Source organism: Lepus europaeus, chromosome 4, assembly GCF_033115175.1.
Source record: "Lepus europaeus isolate LE1 chromosome 4, mLepTim1.pri, whole genome shotgun sequence".
Lineage (NCBI taxonomy): Eukaryota > Metazoa > Chordata > Mammalia > Lagomorpha > Leporidae > Lepus > Lepus europaeus.
Window position 1 is genome coordinate 43,643,613 of NC_084830.1, and position 20,745 is coordinate 43,664,357.

A 20,745-nucleotide genomic window follows, 5' to 3' on the forward strand; every position below is an offset into this window, starting at 1 on the left:
TGATATATTTTAATCAAGAAAGAGAACTGCCTCTCAAATTGTAAATATCTTGAGAACAGAATTGTAATTGGGACTTTCTTTTTTCCAGTAATAATGACCAAAAGTTCCTCACAGTTGATGAAAATATGAAGTAGCTTTTTATTTGTGGCAATATTGTAAAGGCAAAAACTTTACATTTAATTTATGAAACTGATTAAGGAATAAGACTGGTTTAAACTGGCAGTATAATTAATGATGTTTTAAGAGAAACATTTGTTTATATTATTTTTTTAAAAAAATCACAATTGATAATTCAGTTTTCCTAATCTTAGAAAATGTTATTTTGAGCTTATATATTAAAAGCAAAAAGAGAATGTGCACATGACTTGCACTAGTAAGAACAGCCAATCAGATACTTTAATAATATATTTCTGAAGGGCCAGTGCTATGGCATAGTGGGTAAAACTGCTGCCTGTAGTCACAGCATCCCATATGGACACAAATTCAAGTCCTGGCTGCTCCACTTCCCATCTGGCTCTCTGCTATGGGCTGGGAAAGCAGTGGAAGATGGCCCAAGTGCTTGGGCCCCTGCATCCACATGGGACACCTGGAGGAGGCTCCTAGTTCCTGGTTTCAGATTGACTGAGTTCTGGCCTTTGCAGCCATTTGGGAAGTGAACTAGAGGATGGAAGACTTCTATCTTTCTTTGCCTCTCTGTAATTCGGCCTTTCAAATATATAAATAAATCATTTTTTAAAAAAGATATGTGGTGTTTTTCTTTTGTTTGTTTTGTTTGTTTTGTTTTGTTTTTTTGACAGGCAGAGTTAGAGAAAGATAAAGGTCTTCCTTCCATTGGTTCACCCTCCAAATGGCCGCTACGGCCAGCGTGCTGTGCCGATCTGAAGCCAGGAGCCAGGTGTTTCCTCCTGGTCTCCCATGCGGGTGCAGGGCCCACGCACTTGGGCCATCCTCCACTGCCTTCCCAAGCCACAGCAGAGAGCTTGATTGGAAGAGGAGCAACCGGGACAGAATCCAGCACCTCAAGCAGGACTAGAACCTGGGGTGCCGGCACTGCAGGCGAAGGATTAGCCTAGTGAGCCATGGCAACAGCCATAAAAAAGATATTTGTTAATAGTGTAGCAAAAACAATTATGTAAAATTTCATGGAAGTATGAAGCTCTCCATGTGGGTTCATATTCTAATATAGATAAAAATAATATAGAAAGGCTGGCGCCGCAGCTCACTGGCTAATCCTCCGCCTGCGGTGCCGAACCTCTGGGTTCTAGTCCCGGTTGGGGCACCGGTTCTGTCCCGGTTGCTCCTCTTCCAGTCCAGCTCTCTGCTGTGACCCCAGAGTGCAGTGGAGGATGGCTCAAGTGCTTGGGCCCTGCACCCGCATGGGAGACCAGAAGGAAGCACCTGGCTCCTGGCTTCGGATCGGCACAGCGCGCCAGCCATAGCGGTCATTTGGGGGGTGAACCAACAGAAGGAAGACCTTTCTCTCTGTCTTTCTATGTCTAAATCTGCCTTTCAAAAAAAAATACAGAAAACCAGTTTAAGAGTTGTTCATTTGAAAAAGATCTATAATTTCCAGTAGCATATAAGGTAAAATCAAATAGCAACTAAATACAAGTCCACTAAACAACTCTGAGAAGCATATGCACTATACGTTGTGCTATGTGCAGAATTCTGTTAAATTTTGAAGTACTATTATAAAAGAAACATTTTCAAACATGTAGTATAAGTAATCAGTATGGCAATGAATCTGAAGATGAATTATATGAGGCTGGTTGAAATAAATGTGTGCTATTTTGTCTGGACTCATCAATTTCTTTCAAGTTTCTGTGTACCATCTACCAAATGAAAGGAAAAAGTAAAAAGAATTGACCTAGTACTGAAATTAACAGCATTAAGAGATAAGTAGTATTATTAAATGAAACTGCATAATAGATTATGAAATAGAGTAGAAAAGTATATTGAGTTTAGTCTTAAACATGTTAGGGCATTAAAACATCCATAGAAACATGGTTACAAGGTGGTCAAAATTTGGAATCTGTATATAAGAACACAAATGAACAGAGGCATATAAACTTATAGTCATTTGCTAAAAACAGAAGTGATAACCCCAAATAGAAAAAGACCAATAACATAATCTTATAAATAACTATATTAAAGACACACACACACACACACACATACACGTATGTTTGAGGAAAAGAGCAAAGCAAAGAAAACCAAGAATACACTATCTATTAAGAATTGTGAAGGGCCTAAGATTTTACCTGACCATACTTCATAAATGCTGCAGATGACCAGACCTCCTAATCAGAGACTAAGAACTTTATTACTCATGGCATAGGAAGTAGAAGTGAACATCAACTTATTTGCATCAGGTAACAATATGTGGATCTGTCCAGATGGATGTTGTACATGCAGTGAAGTATATATTAAGAGATGAACTTTAAATTGATGAATCAAATTTTTTTTTTACAGGCAGAAGGCATGCAATCTTTTTTTTTTTTTCAAACAGAAATGGCACACTGTTTCTTCTAAGACTCTATACTATACAAATATCTTAGAAAAAAATATGGACAGAACAAAGTACAGCCAGTGCCTACATTCACAAGATTTGCAAAAAAATAAATAAATAAAATACCTATAAAGACTTGATTCTTAACACGTGGAAGCCAATGCAGACGAATATTCCTACGAAAAGGATGTGATCATATAGTTAAATGCTAGAGACTAAATGCTAGGTGAAAGAGAAAATAAGATTATGAGACATAAGATTCTGTCAGGTATATTTAAAGCTGATATATTACTTCACGCCATTTATAAGAGCAAAACCAGGCAACAAAAGGAAGTTTTATTCCAAAGAGCAAAGGATTTAGTAATTAGAACTATCTAACAGCAGAAGATACTGATGGATATCCTCCAAAATGGCAGATATATGCAGGAGGAGAAGAGGAGGAACACAGGGAGTAACATGGAAAGGAGTTAACATGTATTAGGAACATAATATATGCCAAACTCATTCATTACCTTGACCATATGTCAAAAGGTTCATTCATTTACTCATTCATTGAGCAAATGATTTCTCAAGCATTCCTTATGTGTAAAGCACTGTTATGATCTTAAAACCGTAAGCAACCAGTGACTGCCCTAATGGAACTATCAAGCGATGAAGCCAGACAATATATGCACTGTCACAGGATCTATGAAGAAAAAGTACAGTGAGCTATGAAAGAATTGAACAGAGATACTTAATCAAATTTTGTGGGCAGAGAGAAGTGGAGAGGCAGTATCAGAAGACTTAAACAGGTAATTGACATAAGAGCTTAAGACTAAGCTGAGATTAAATGGGGATAGAAAAGCAAGGACTGTTATGAGAAATCCAGGAACAGGACAGAGCATCTAGAGCAAACAGGGACACATGTAAAAGAGACTCTCAACACTGATTTAGAAACTGGAACAATGACCTTTTAAATTCTTATGATTTTAAGTTGCTAATACTTCATGATTATTTTAAATCCCCAAATAGGAAATACTGGAGGATGCAATTTTTAGCAATGTGGATCCTAAAATTAAAAGACAAAATGGTGGGGTAGGTATTCGGTGCAACAGTTAAGCTGCTAGGGGCACCCACATCTCCTATCACAACGTTCCAGTCAAGGTTAAGCTTTCCATTTCACCTTCCTACAAATGTGCACCCTGGAAAGCAGCAGGTGATGCTGAACTATTTCAGTCCCTGCTACACACATGAGAAACCTGGACTGAGTTCCTGGCTCCTGACTTCAGCCTCACTCAGTCCTGACTGTTGCAGGCACTTAGGGAATGGACCAGAAGATGACAATTCGTTCTCTATGTCTGTCTCTCTTTCTCTTTCAAATAAATTAAATTTTTAAAAAAGTCAAAATGGTAAGCATCGTAGGAAAGTGATAAAATGTTATAGTCTGATACACCAGGGTTTAGTTCAGAGTCCATCTTGGTAGGCCTATTGCCAAGTCATTTAACTTCTAGACCTCTATTTCCTCCTCTGTAACACACAAATAATACTTGCTTTGCCTAAAACAGTCTTGGAAGGAGAGCAGCCTAACTAAACTTCTCTCAAATGTCACTTCCTTACTGCCTTCTAGACAACATGCACACCATCAACTGGTCCCCGGTTTTAGTCTCCTCCTCACCCTTGATTGAGGAGCACATGCACAATGGCAGCTATCTTCTAAACATCACGGCATTTTCTTCAGAAGCCAGTGAGTTTAGGCATCATTCAAATTCTCTAAGCCCACTTTCAACCTCTGTAAGTCACTGACAACCTCACCTGGATATCTACCAGTTTGGGAAAAAGCCAACAGGGATTACGTGTGCTTGACTCTCATTTTTCGTCTGGAAAGGTTTAACTACCCAGCATTTCTACTTTTTTTTGGGCCCCAGGAAAGATATTTGTGTCATTTCCATTAACTACTCCAGTCTCAAAAACCAAAGGAAAATAAATGTAATCTTAACTTCCTTGACCATCCATGCACTAAATATTTACTATTACCCTACTATGTACCAGGTATCATTCTACAATAACAAGAAAAGACAAAAACTCCAGCACACATGAAGCATAAAATTCTAACAGCAGTGGGAAAAAATCAAGGCAAATTGGTAATATGTAGTATGACAGACTGTGGTAAGTACTAAGTAAAACTGTCAGATCAGGGAAATGGCAAGTATGTATCACTGTGCATATGTGCATACACACAATCATCTGTGTAAAACAAAGAAACAAATATTTAGACACAGTGGCTAAGAAAATAGTTGCTGAGAGAATGATATTTTGGTAAAAGTCTTGCATGCCTGTTAATAAATAATTTACTTATTCGTGTTAGATTTATTTACTGGTCTATAACATTAGTCACACACACAAAAATACCCAATTTAAATCTCATTAATGAATAAAAGATTAATCAAACTTACACTAAAAATGGCTTTTAAAAATAATACGTATGGGCTCTCTAAACCATATCATAAATACTTAAGCCAAAAATGTATACGGCAGTTCCAACAAGGATGGGAAATTCAAATTTTAACATGTCCTAAATAAGTATGTGAAAGTAGTTTAGCTAAAAACACATTATATTTTAGGATTAAAACATACCCAAAGGAATATTTTCAAAGCACTAAATACATGATCACATAAAACTTTTATAGAAAGATCCATAAACATATCACTAAATCTAACACTAATGTTGAAGATTAGTGAATTTCCTTAACAGCAATAAATATGAAACTTCACATTCTAAATGCCACAGATGTCATAGATAATTTTTCATATATCAGTTCATTTCTAGATCTATAAAGAAAGCTTAAAAGGCAAATATAATTTTATGACTCTAGAAATTCATTTAAATCACAAAGAACAATATGAATACTCTTGGGAGAAAGATTATTAAATAGGCTTGACTCATTCACTCATTTAATTGTTTATATGATCAAACATACACAAAAGTAGAGGCAAAAAATATATGAAAAACTAGAAGCTCTTATTCAACTGGAGAGTATAAGGTAGATTCAGGTAATCCTTTCTTAGGTTATCTGGTCATTTTAATAACATCTTAGTAACTTGAAAACAAATGCCCCCAAATTATGAGTAATTATATAAACAAGTTTACTAGAGGGTATATTTAAGGAACTTGATTGAATATGCATTTTAAAAGTTGTTTTTTTAACCACTTATCCCTTCTCCTTAAAATAAGGGTAGGCAAGCCGCACTCGCCAAATATGGTTCACTTCTTAATTTTGTAATAAAGTTCCATCGGGGGCCAGTATTGTGGTGCAGCCCATGTGGGAGACCCGAATGGAGTCTGGCATGGTCCAGGCCTTGCTTTGGTGCCACCTGAGGAGTGAACCAGTAGATGGAAGATTTCTCTCTCTCACCCCCTCCCTCCCTCCATTTTGCCTTTCAAATTAAAGAATAAATCTTTAGGGACCTAGGGGCTGGCATTGTGGCATAGTGGGTAAAGCCGCTGCCTGCAGTGCCAGCATCCCATATGGGTACCGGTTCAAGTCCCAGCTGTTCGACTACCAGTCCATCTCTTTGTTATGGCCTGGGAAAGCAGTAGAAGATGGCCCAAGTCCTTGGGTCCTTGCACCCGCATGGGAGACTGGGCTTATCAGGTAAAGCCTCCACCTGCAGTGCTGGTATTCCAAATGAGTGCTGGCTCCAGTCCCAGCTACTCCACTTCTGATCCAGCTCTCTGCTATGGCCTGGGAAAGCAGTAGAAGGCGGCCTAAATTCTTGGGCTCCTGCACCTGCATGAGAGGCCCAGAAGAAACTCCTGGCTTCTTGCTCCTGATCAGCTCAGCTCCAGCCATTGTGGCCAACTGGGGAGTGAACCAGCAAATGGAAGACCTCTCTCTGTCTCTCCTTCTCTCTCTGTATAACTATGGCCTTCAAATAAATAAATAAGTCTTTAAAATAAAGGAAGGAAGGAAGGAAGGGAGGAGGGGAGGAGGGAAGGAAGGGGAGGAGGGAAGGAGGGAAGGAGGGAAGGAGGGAAGGATGGAGGGAGGGAGGGTCAGTCATAACCTTTGTCTTTTTCTGGGTACCAGGAAAAAAATCTCTCCCATTTTGCAAAACTACAGAAGGCCAATCACCTAATTTTAATATTGTAAACTGTGGATCACAACCAAAATGCTAGTATCCCAGAAAAATATATATTACATGATACACTATTTTTTAAAACTGAGTTGGACTTCAAAGATGCAAATCTGAGGTTAAGTGCAATATATAAAGTTAAATTCTCATAAAACAATCATTACTGTTAGTAAACACACTTCAATTATCAAAATTGATACACATCCTTATTTGAATTTTGAAAAAGCACAACAGTCAAGAATATCTCAATGAACATAAATTGCTAAAAAGGAAAAAAATGCCCCATTTTAAAAGCCTTTCTGGAAAAGAAAATGCAAAACACAGGAATAATGATCAATTTGTACGTACCAGAATTGTGGCAGTAGTCCATACACTGTGGAACTTGGATTGTGAAGGCTATCAAATCTGGAGCTAAGAGGGATTCTGGCTTTCTACTCTCATTTAGCCACTTTGTGCTGTGAAGGTCTTTCGTGTCAGAAGGACCTTGAAGCAAAGGAATCAATTTCTCTTTTCCACTGTCACCTGAATAGAAATATTTATGAAACAACAAATCTTATTAAGTAAAACATAATAGTAGCTTGAGGATACTGAATCTTAAAATATAATAATATCATGATAAAACATTTAATTTAGATTCATAATTTTACCAGTACATTTAGTAACATTCTAAAGAAACTGACCTATACAATTAAAAACATTTTTAACTCTTGAAAGTTTTAGCATTTTGCTAACAAATGGAGAACATGTTCAGAAAAGTTTATAGGAAACAACTTTAACACATTATCTTCACAAATTTTTCAAGAATCTGTACCACTATAAACTTATGCTTAAATTTAGTTTGTGCTGAGAAAACTATGAATAGTTTAAAGAAAATGATATAACAGAATACCGGTAGGAAGGTGAAGTCAATTACCTTAAATTTTAAAACAAATAGGATTTGCATTCAATTCTAATATACTAACAATATTTTAGTGTCTATATAACTATATATCCTATCTCTCCAAAAAGTTTAAGAATAAATAGTTTTTCCTCCCTAATAACCAATCTTACAAAATTTTTCCCTTAAATAAAATTTTGGTAAAGTAAAGAAGTATCATCCTGGCACTATTAAAAAAATTAAGTAAAAAAAAATTTAAAGCCTCTGATTCATAGGAACAATGAGTAAATTCTTGTTTCAGTAACGCTCCTTGTAAAATGCAAGGCCAATTCTCCTATACAGGCAATAAAGTTTTACATGGTCCAGCTGCACATACCTGGGGCTTTGGCACAAATTTTTATTGATCCCACGGTCCCAGAGGCACATTTGACCAATGATGTGCTGCAGTACTTCAATTCAACATTCTGGATAGAGCCCTCAAGAGTTGGCAGGGGATTCTTAGATTTCACACCTAATAAAAGAAAACTGCAAATGTACTAGCCGATTGAATTTAAATAATTTTTATACTCCTTCACCAAGGCATTTAAACTTAATTATACTTTAATTATCTACCTCAGATGTTCTTACAGAATTTGTGTTAGGTTTCATAGTTCAGTGTTTAAGGAGGTAAACAGATGCAATTTTCAAATGAATGGGTTGATTTCTCCTGACTACTTATGCAGTCCATTTTTGATTAGTCAAGCTCAACAAATAAAAGTAAATGCACAAATATTTGTTTAAAGAATGAGAGAGTTCAAAAATTAATTTTTGCTTTAGAATATACAGTAAGATTTCCTTTTTCAACACACATTCAACTTACAAATTTTATTTCATTTAGGCAGACTTTAAACAAGAAACTACCTGTGTAACTTATTGACCAAATTGGCTAGTTAGGTGGAGAGAGGACACAGAAACAAAGTAACCAAAAACACTTCCTAAGTTAAAAATACAATAGGTTATAATCCAAGTGTAGTAGAAAGAGAAAATGAATGTTTACCAATTATCAAAATAGTAGATATTAATGTCCCTACCATGTGTTATTTGTTGAAAGAAATAAAAGCACAGGAGGCAATAATTAGCATAAATAAATGGCTGGTACTGAATTTGAAAGGAGGAACCTCATTTTGGTCCTGGATAGGTGAGAATTACATGAAGCAGCCTCAAGAACATTATACTGAGAAAATCACCACAACAGCAAGAGGAAAGGAGTTGGGGATGAGGCGGGGTGGGGGATCCTAATAAATTACCATCTACTGGGGACCCACTAATGATATGTAGATTATCTCTTCCATTCCTTATGAAAGGTTTATTTTTTAAATAAATAAATCTTTTTAAAGATCTTATTTATTTGAAAGACAGAGTTACAGAGAGAGGTAGAGACAGAGAGAGAGGTCTTCCATCCAATGGTTCACTCCTCAATTGGCCTCAAGGGCCAGAGCTGTGCGGATCCGAAGCCAGGAGATTTTTCCGGGTTTCCCATGTGGGTACCCCAGGGGCCCAAGGACTTGGGCCATCTTCTACTGCTTTCCCAGGCCAAAGCAGAGAGCTGGATCAGAAGAAGAGAAGCCGGGACTAGAACCGGCACCCATATGCTGCGCCACAGCACTGGCCCCGATATTTTTAATAATGATATACTATTATCCTCATTTTACGGATGATTTTACAATGGATTACAGGAACTCACTAATTTTTGCCCAAAGCACTACAATAGGAAACAAAAAGAACTAAGGAGCTTAATACAGTCTGTATTATCACAGAAAACTTTATCATTTGTTTTTGCCTATATTCATGAATCATCAGTAAACCTAACTTTGCTTCTTTTCCCAATTCACATTTTGATTATATATGTAATATTACCTTTCACATTTGAAGTTTCTTTAACTATGTCTGAATAATTAAGAGAAATATTAAAATTTTCATGACATATTAAATATTATTCTTAAAACTCTGGTTTCAAAACATCAATGTATTCAAGAAAATGCAAAAATCTCTCATGAGATTATGAGTGAGTCTTTGAGAGCTATTGCCCAGCAATCTGTAATTTAGCTGACACACTAAATGATCTGAAAATGGTTAGAAGCTGTCATCTTGAGAAACACCATATCACATACTGCCTACTTCACAAGGAGATACAAATTTGCTAATTTGCATTTTTCCATTATGTAATTGTATATTGACAGACTGTTGTCTTCCAGGGTTTTACCCTCATTGTCATTTCCATCAGAAGTGGCATCTATTATTGTCAGAGCAAAAGTTCTAAAACAGTGGTCTGTAACAAACGTCAGTGAGTTTATGAAATCTATGAAGTTATATTTAAAATACAGTGTACTTATTATTTTTCTGAGGCAATTTGTATGAGATGCTCAAAATCTATTACTCAAAAATGTGAAATAAATCTCAAAATCTTAAATTACATCAGCAATATTTATATGATCATAATAGCAGCAGTATTACCTAACATTCACTGAGTACTTAATGTCATGCACAACGCCTAGTTTATATCTCTTCCTGACTCCCTTCCTCCCTCCCTCCCTCTTATACACACACACACACACACACTCCCACATCCACACCCACACCCAAACCAACAACCTGAGCTAACTATTATGATTTCCATGTTACATGCAGGGAAACAAAGATTTATAGAAATAAGGATTTTGCCAAAAGCTTAAGTAAGAAAAGTGGCAAATATAATTTGTTTTCCCTGAGCGGCGGCAACTAACTGAGCACCAAAGGAGAAACCTGTGGAAGTGAAATGGACACTATGAGAAACAGTGACTTGATCAGCTCTTGTGCTGTTGATGTACAATGTAATACTTTGTGCATTTTAGTATTTTTTTTTGTTCTAGTACTTGTGGTTGAACTCTGTAATTAACACACAATTATTCTTAGGTGTTTAAATTTTAACTAAAAAGTGATCCCTGTTAAATATAAGAGTGGGAAAAAGAGAGGGAAGAGATGTACAATTTGGGACATGCTCAATCAGACTTGCCCCAAATGATGGAGTTAGAAACGTGCCAGGGGATTCCAATACAATCCCATCAAGGTGGCATGTACCAATGCCATCTCACTAGTCCAAGTGATCATCTTCAGTTCACAATTGATCACACTGATAGGTCTAAGAGTCCAAGGGATCACACAAACAAGACTAGTGTCTGAAAATACTAACTGATAGAATCAAAAAGGGAGAGAACGATCCAACATGGGAAGTGGGAGACACAGCAGACTCACAGAATGGCAGATGTCCTAAATAACACTCTGGCCTCAGAATCAGCCCTTAAGGCATTTGAATCTGGCTCAAGAGCCCATGAGAGTATTTTAGGCATGGAAAGCCAAGACACCATGGAAAAGAAAAAAAAAAAGAAGAAGAAGACGACCAAAATGAAAGATCTCAGCAAGTGAGATCCCAGTGGAAAGGACGGGGCCATCAAAGAAGGAGGTACCTTTCTCTGAAGGGAGGAGAGAACTTCCACTTTGACTATGACCCTGTCAAAATAAGATCGAAGTCGGCAAACTCAAAAGGCTTCCACAGCCTTGGCAACTCATGACTAGAGCCTAGGGAGATTACTGACGCCATAAACAAGAGTGTCAAATTGTTAAGTCAACAACAGGAGTCACTGTGTACTTACGTCTCATGTGGGATCTGTCCTTAATGTGTTGTCCAATGTGAAATAATGCTATAACTAGTACTGAAACAGTATTTGTACACCTTGTGTTTCTGTGTGGGTGCAAACTGATGAAATCTTTACTTAGTATATACTGAATCGATCTTCTGTATATAAAGATAATTGAAAATGAAAAAAAAACTTGGTGTTAAATTGGAAATTGCATAGAAAATTAATCAATTTTTTAAAAATATCATGTAGGATCTCTGTCCTTAATGTGCTGTACATTGTGATTTAATACTATAACTAGTACTCCAACAGTATTTTTCACTTTGTGTTGCTATGTGGGGGCAAACTGTTGAAATCTTTACTTAATATATACTAAACTGATCTTCTGTATATAAAGAGAATCGAAAATGAATCTTGATGTGAATGGAAGGGGAGAGGGAGTGGGAAAGGGGAAGGTTGTGGGTGGGAGGGAAGTTGGGGGGGGGGGAGCCATTGTAATCCATAAGTTGTACTTTGGAAATTTATATTCATTAAATAAAAGTTAAAAAAAAAGTGGCAATGACTGGGCAACATTCCCTCCTTATTAACAAAAGGTACATATCTGCACCACATATTTAACATATGCTGGTTATAAATTGGTGAATAGGGGCTGGTGCAGTAGAATAGGGGGTGGGGCTGCTGCCTGAACTGCCGGCATCCATATGGGTGCCGGTTCGAGTCCCAACTGCTCCACTTCCCATCCGGCTCTCTGCTGTGGCCTGGGAGAGCAGTGGAGGATGGCTCAAGTGCTTGAACCCCTGCACCCATGTGGGAGACCAGGAGGAAGCTCCTGGTTCCTGGCTTTGGATCGGTGCAGCTCCATCAGTTGCAGCCATCGGATGAAAGACCTCTCTCTATCTGTCTCTCTCAATCGCTGCCTCTCTCTAACTTTCTTTCAAATAAATACATAAATCTTTAAAATAAATAAATAAATCGGTAATAATTTTCCCTGTTCCATATACTGTGCTAGATGAAGAGGGAGATACAGAATAATGCCCTCCCTGGTTCTCAAGCCTCATGGATTTTCATTCTATGCAAATTTTTCAAACACAGCAATATTAACTGATAAAAACTATTCAAAGATTTTCACAAAATATTGCTGACAGAGTTCAGAATCAAAAAAAATGTATCAGTTTCTGTTATTTACCAGTGAAAAGGCAAAAGAATTTGGGGGCAATAGTTTTGTTTTTAAAGTTATTTTATAACTCTGCTTCTTCTACAGCTTAAAAAGTTTAGAGCTCTACCTTAAATCAAAAATGGTAAGTCTTTGCTAAAATATCTTACCTATATTATACTCATAAAAAAGACTATTATCAGGAAAGTTGCCCAAAACCTCTGAATGATAAGAATCTCATATACCTAAAAAACGTATCTTGATTTAGACTTAATACTACCAAGAACTTAGTTCTACATTTTTACGATTACATCTTAGATTTTTTTTTTTTTTTTTGACAGGCAGAGTGGATATTGAGAGAGAGAGACACAGAGAGAAAGGTCTTCCTTTTTGCCGTTGGTTCACCCTCCAATGGCCGCTGCGGCTGGCACATCACGCTGATCCGAAGCCAGGAACCAGGTGCTTCTCCTGGTCTCCCATGCGGGTGCAGGGCCCAAGCACTGGGGCCATCCTCCACTGCCTTCCCGGGCCATAGCAGAGAGCTGGCCTGGAAGAGGGGCAACCGGGATAGAATCCGGTTCCCGAACCGGGACTAGAACCCGGGGTGCCAGCGCTGCAAGGCGGAGGATTAGCCTGTTAAGCTACGGCGCTGGCCACATCTTAGATATTTAAAAATCTGTTTTCATAACTAAATCATTATCCTATCATGTCTCTTTGAGAAGCTTTTCTGAATAATTTACTTTCTGTGCCACAAACTCAGATTATTTTCAAAGAAAGATAAATTATAGTAATCCCTTATAGACCTTAACAATGGAGGAAAGTGGCTTATAAAAAAATAATCTTGGTAGTCAGTGTTGTGGCACAGAGCATCCCATAGGAGTGCTGGCTCAAATTCCACCTGATTCGAGTCCCAGTTGCTCTACTTCCAATTTAGCCCCTACCAATGTGCCTGGGAAGGCAGCAGGAGATGGCCCAAGTGCTTTGGCCCCTGCACCCATATGGGAGACTCAGAAGAAGCTCTTGGCTCCTGTTTCAGTCTGGCCCAGCCCTGGCCATTGCAGCCATTTGGGAAGTGAGCCAGCAGATGAGAGCTCAAGCAATCTCATTCATATTTCTCTCTCTCTCTCTCCTCTGACTTTCATATAAATAAATCTTTTAAAAATTGCCATTTAAAAAAAATTTTATATAATTAACCTGTTCCTCTTTAAGTTTATTTACTTAACTTTGATTGTTCTACTTCAGGTATGAGAATGTGAACTTTTCTGGGTACAAGGGACAAGAAAAACAAATGCTTTTATTTGGAATAACAGGCCAGTATATCTGGATGCTACAATGAGATGGTTCTTTATAGATGTTCAGGAGGACAGAGTAGGACAGAATATTTATTTTTTATGTATATATTGTTTAAATACTTATTTATTTGAAAGGCAGAGTAGCAGAGAGAGAGAAACCTCCATCTGCTGGTTCACTTCCCCAGTGGTTACAATGGCCAGGGCTGAGCCAGGCCCAATTATGTTTTTATTTGAGCCTAGTTAGAATACTGATTTACAACCTCTGGATATAGTGTAGCATCTTTTATCAACTTTGTCAGGAAAAAAGGTTCTAAATATTGTTTCAGAACCAGTGCTGTGGTGTAGCAGGTAAAGCTGCCACCTGCAGCACTGGCATTCCATGTGGGCAGCAGTTTGTGTCCTGGTTGCTCTGCTTCCAATCCAGCTCTCTCCTAATGTGCCTGCACAAGCAGGTGTACTTGGGCCCCTGCACTGACAAAAGGAGACAGAGAAGAAGCTTCTGACTCCCGGTTTGGGCTTGACTCTGTCCTGGCTGTCGTGGCCATTTGGGGAACGAACCAACAGACAGACGTTCTCTCTCTGCCTCTGCTTCTCTGTAATTCTGCCTTTCAAATAAATAAATCTTTTTAAATTATATAAATAAAAAATAAACAAATGTTGCTTCTATCCTTTCTCCTCCTGAACATCTATAAAAAAAATTTCATTCTAGCATCCAGATCTACTGGCCTATTATTTCATATTTTTTCTCTACAGTCAGTGCTACATTTGGGTAATTTCATCACACCACTATCAAGTTCACTAATAGTGTTTTGGACATGCCAAATTTGCTACTCAATCCATTCAAAAACTTCTCACCTTAAAGATTATATTTCTCTTCTTAAAAAAATTCTATAGTCTTTTGATACCTTTGCGTCTCTCTTATATTTTCAACTCCATCTTTTACTGCTGTAATCACTTAAACAGTCATTTTATCCTGTTTCCAGTAAATGCACTACATGACATTCTAGGAATCCAATACTACCATTGTGGGTTTCTACAAACACTTGCTATTGTAAGGACTATATCTTCAAATTGTTTGTAATTTCACACTTGAATTTATGTTTCATAGGACTTTTCAAATACAATGCCAGAGTTGAGGGCACAAGCCATAGCAAACATTTGTATATACTACTAGATATCCATAGATGTAACCAGCCCACCCAGGATCACATTTGACAACTGACTGCCTTATTGGAACCTATTTCATTTAAGAAATAAAAATAGGAGAGGACAGTGCTGTGGTCAGATTCTGCAGGAAAGCACTCTCCCCTTCCCCCAAAGTCAACACAAAGAACCTGCTTTGTCAATTTAGGACTTCTAAAATAGTCTACTTTTTGAATAGTCCTTTGATGTTATGAGCTTAAAGAAGTGGAACACAATAACTGATCATGTGGAAAATGCCAAGAAGGAATACAGTGCTGTGAAAACGTAAGTAGGAAAAGGATGGGGAAAATTATTGATAAATCTGAGAATGGTATGCAGAATATATAGAGAACTCATAAGTCAACACAAAGAACCTGCTTTATTAATTTAGGATTTCTAAAATAGTCTACTTTTTGAATAGTCCTTTGACATTATAAGCTTAAAGAAGCAAAACAAACCTAACTGATAATGTGGAAAGTGCCAAGAAGGAATACAATGCCGTGAAAACGTAAGAAGGAAAAGAATGGGGAAAAATATTGATAAATCTGAGCCTGGTGTGCAGAATATATAGAGAACTCATAAAAGTCGGTAACAAAGAAATAATAGCTATTCCAAAAAGCAGGCAAAGGACTTGAATATTTCTCCACAGATACACAAATGGCCAATAAGCACATAAAAAGATGTTCAACATCAGTAACCATCAGGAGAATGTAAATCTAAACTATAATAGTATACCACCACTTCATGCTCATCAGCAAAGCAACTATAACCCAGAAAAAAAAAAAGATAACTAAAGAAGAGTTATTAAGGACAGATGAACACTAATTGGAACTCTGGAACCCGTGGTAGTGCTGGTGGGAACATAAAATTGTACAGCCTCTATGGAAAACAATATGGTAGTTCCTCAAAATATTAAAAATAGAACAATATAATCCAGCAATTGCACTTCACTTTATAAACCCAAAGTAACTGAAAGCAGGTTATCAAAGAGATACTTGCATGCTCATATTTGTAATGTATCATTCACAACAGTGAATAAACCATGGACACAGCCCAAGAATCTGTGAAAGGATGAACAGAAAAGCAAAATGTGCTAGACAGATACAACAGAATACTATTCAGCATCAAAAAGGAAGGAAAGTTGACATGTGCTTTACCAAGGGTAACCCATTAAGGACATAAGTAAAATATCTAGATGGTTACCAAAAGACAAATACTGCATGATTCCACTTATCTGAGTCATTTAGAATTGTCAAAATCAGAGACAGAAAGAACAGTGGTTTCCAGGGTCTGAGAAGAGAGACGAATGGGGAGGATTTGTTTAATAGGCACAGAGATTCAGAACTGCAAGGTGCCAAGAGTTTCAGAGAAGAATGGTGCCAATGATTATACTTAATTGTAAGTGCGCTTGACACCAATGAGCTACTCACTTAAAACTGAACTAGAAGTAAATTTTATGGAATGTATATTCCACAATAAAGAAAAGTCTCATTTAACCGAACTTTTGAAATAAGTGCAGTCTACTATTATGTACATTATGCCTCAATAAAATTTTTATTTAAGAAGCATTCAAAATAAAACAAGAGGAAGTTGTGACAATGTTCCACTACTCCCACAATGCTGGAATGTTATCTCTGACTAGACAGAATGTTGCAACCAGGATGGCAAACAGATCATTGCTATGGTCACCATTCCATTCAGACAAATATACACCAGCAAGTCCCATTTTCACACAGGTAACAATAAGAGTTCTGATCACTGACTCCTTGATTCCATATCTTGGCTACTATGAATAATGCTGCAATAAACTTCAGAGTATAGATCCCTCTTTAACATACTGATTCAATTTCCTTTGAGTTTGTACTCAAATGCCGCATAATTTAGTAGTCCTATATTTATTTTCCAGAGTAACGGCCACACAGTTTTTGATTATGGCTGAACCAATTTGTGTTCTCACTAAGAATGTGCAGAGCTTCCTTTTTTCCAGATCCCCGAACACTTGTCTGTCCCTTTAATATAAGCTATTCTAACAGGTCTGATATTAGCTAACAGGAGTTTTAAATTCTTGGTCTTTGATAATTAGTGATGCTGGGCACATTTTCATGTATCTATGGGACAAATTTTTGTCTTTCTGTTAGAAATATCTTTTCAGATCCTTTGTTGTTTATTACTGAGTTGTTTCAGATCCTTATGTATGTTATGTATCAATCCCTTACAAGATGTTATTCTTTGCAAATATGTTGGTTGTCTCTTCATTTTGTTGATTGTTTCCTTGGCCATGAAAATTCTCAGTTTAATATAATCCAATTATGTTGCTTTTGTTTCTTGTATATTTGAGTTCACATCTATAAAGTCAGTTCCCAGATCAATGTCACAGAGCTACTCCCTAATGTTTTTTATATTATTGTTACAGTTATATTATTGTTATATAATTATTATTATTATATAATATATAATTATTTCATTATATAATTATTATATATTATAATATTGTATATAATACATGTTATATTTTTGTTACAGTTTCTGCCCTTTAACTATTTTTAACTGAATTCTGAATTTTTTTAATAGACACAAACACTACACAAAATTATTGGGTATAATGTGATGTTTACAAACCAGTAGGCGTTCGCTTTGTTCAAATCAGGCTAGTTTTACTCATAGCCTCTAATATGTAACCTTTCTTCAAAATTATTTCTTCTACTTACTTTGAAATGCACAGTACAATATCATTAACTATAATCACCATACTACGCAACTGAACACAAGAATTTACTCTTTTTACTAACTCTAACATTGTATTCAAATGATTTTTGTTATGTTCAATATAGTGTACTTAAAAAAAAAAGAAAAATGCTATGAGCTGTTCTTCTTCCAAAAAGACATGGCAAAGTATATGAATCAAGCAATATAACTACAAAAAATGTGAAGCAGAAACAGAACTGAAATGAAAATAAATGAATCTATATTTATAGTGGGAGACATCAATATCCAGATCAACGACTGACCAAAAGACCAGAAAGATATCAAGGACATAGATGATGTCCAAACCAGCAGCAATCAATAAAGTTCTGTGTGTATACAGAATAGCAAAATACACATTTTCATGTAACTAGATCTGCTGGGCCATTCTAACCTCAACAAAATTAAAAGAATTGAAACTATACAGAATTTATTCTCTGACCACAACACATTCACATCAGAATTCAAAAAGAAACAAAAGTACAAAAATCTCCCAATACTAAGAAATCACATAGATCTACATGTTCCACAACTTAAAGAGGAAGACACATGGATTTTTTTAGAAATTGAATAAAAATTCAATGTATCAAAATCTGAGACAAAAGTGAAGATACACAAAAAATTTGCATTATATGTACACATTAGAAATAGTAAGTCTAGAGTCGATAACCTGAACTATCACTTCAAAAACCTACAAAGTAAATCTAATGCAAGCAGTGGATGAAAATAAAACACATATGAAAAATCCATTAAATTTACTTTATAAACTTTCTAAATAAATATTGATAAAATTGACAAAACTCTAGAAAATCTAGACTATCAAACAAAAGTCAAACAGATGATATCAAACAGAAGTCATATCTTACCAACATAAGGAATTAAAGGGGATATCATTACAGACTCTACAGATATCAAAAGATTAAAAAGAAAACACAAAAAAATTTCAAAAACAAAATAAAAAAACTATAACTATATGGATCAATTCCTCAAGGAGAAGCGGGCAATAAGTAAATCTCCAGATTCACAAGCAGAAATCTAACATATCTTTAAAAAATTAGTATCTCTTATACACATTATCTCTCAGACATAAGAAAGAAATACTTCTGGTTCCATTTTATCAAGTTAAAATTACCCTAACACCATAACCAAAGACATTATGAAAATGAAAATCCCAGCAGAAAGAACGGGCCATCAAAGAAGGAGGTACCTTTTTCTGAAGGGAGGAGAGAACTTCCACTTTGACTATGACCTTGTCTAAATAAGATTGAAGTCGACAAACTCAAAAGGCTTCCATAGCCTTGGCAACTCATGACTAGAGCCTAGGGAGATTATTGACACCATAAACAAGAGTTAAGTCAACAACAGGAGTCACTGTGTACTTACTCCTCATGTGGGATCTCTGTCCTTAATGTGTTATCCAATGTGAATTAATGCTATAACTAGTACTCAAACAGTATTTTACACTTTGAGTTTCTGTGTGGGTGCAAACTGATGAAATCTTTACTTAATATATTCTAAATCGATCTTCTGAGTATAAAGATAATTGAAAATGAATCTTGATGTGAATGGAATGGGAGCGGGAGACGGGAGGGGTGAGAGCGGGAGGGAAGTTATGGAGGGTGGGGGAAGCCATTGTAATCCATAAACTGTACTTTGGAAATTTATATTTACTAAATAAAAGTTAAAAAAAATGAAAATCTACAAATATTATTCTATATATGAAACCATTTAACAAAATATTAAAACATGAAATCAAGCAGTATGTTAGTGTATAAATGAATTTACATATATACGTATATATATATATATATAAATATAATATTCCACAGCACATTATGGATACTGAATGGCTGCTTCAATTTTGGAAAAATAAGTGTAATCCACCAAACAGGCTAAGGAAAAAAACACATGACGATATCAACTGCTGCAGAAAAATCATCTTGCAAACTGCAACACCTATTAATGATCTAGCAACAAAAAATATATGCAAGGAAATAAAAAAGGAATTTCTACAACATTAGAAAAGCATCAACAAAAACACCTAAAACTACAGAATGATAAAAGAATTCTTTCTTTCACACTCAGGTTTGAAAAAAAGTCAAAAATTTTAGCTCTCATTATTGTTAACTCAATGTAATGTTTGAAGTTATGGCCAATGCAGTAAGCAAGAGAAATAAAAGGTATACAGATGGAAAATAAGTGGTGGGGGAAACTTGTCCCTCTTTTCATAAGATGTCATTGTGTATAAATCTCAAGGAATCTTAAAAAAAAAAAAAAACACACACACACAGGCCAACACTATGGCTCACTTGGTTAATCCTCCACCTGCCGCGCCAGCGTCCCATATGGGCACTGGGTTCCAGTTCCGGTTGCTCCTCTTCCAGTCCAGCTCTCTGCTGTGGCCCGAGAGGGCAGTGGAGGATGGCCCAAGTGCTTGGGCCCCTGCAGCCGCATGGGAGACCAGGGAGAATCACCTGGTTCCTGGCTTCGGATCGGCATAGCTCCGCCCGTAGCGGAATTTGGGGGGTGAACCAACGGAAGGAAGACCTTTCCCTCTGTCTCTCTCTAACTCTACCTGTCAAATTAAAAAAACCACACTTACACAAATACCTCCCAAAAGAAATAAGAAATAGCTGAACTTTGTAAAGTCATGGAACACAAAACAAAAATAGAAAAATCAGGATATTTCCTATTTCCATATACTAGCAAGGAATACACACACACACACACACGAAATACACACTTTATTTAAAAAAATGTATTTATTTGAAAGGAGTTACATAGAGACAGAGATCTTTCCATCCTCTGGATCACTCCCCAGATGGCCATAATGGCCAAGGCAGGGTCAGGTCAAAGCCAGGAGCCAGGAGCTTCTTCAGGGTCTCTGATGTGGGTAGCAGGGGCTGAAGCATTTGGGCCATCTTACACAGCATTTCCCAGGCCATTAGAAGGGAACTGGATCAAAAGTGGAGAAGCTGGGACACGAACAAGTGCCCATAGGGGGTGCTGGTATTGCAGGCAGTGGCTTACCTGCTATGCCACAATACTAGCCCAGGTACTTTAATCTAAAATGCAATAGCAAAGGTGGATCGTTTGGCTTAGTGAGAAGAAGGCTTGCATCCCATATTGGTATACCTGGGTTCAATATCGACCTCTGGCTCCTGATTCTAGCTTCATACTAATGCAGACCCTGGGAGGCAGCAGTGCTGGCTCAAGGAATTCAG

The 20,745-nt window shown here is 36.8% G+C and overlaps 1 protein-coding gene across 1 annotated transcript in view; it reads right to left on the minus strand.

The window, feature by feature from the left end:
* VPS13B (vacuolar protein sorting 13 homolog B) overlaps window positions 1–20,745 on the minus strand; it is a 785,675-nt gene that overhangs the window by 542,327 nt on the left and 222,603 nt on the right. The window contains 2 exon segments of the mRNA XM_062188180.1: window positions 6,971–7,144; window positions 7,876–8,010. Coding sequence (XP_062044164.1) covers window positions 6,971–7,144; window positions 7,876–8,010 — 309 coding nt within the window.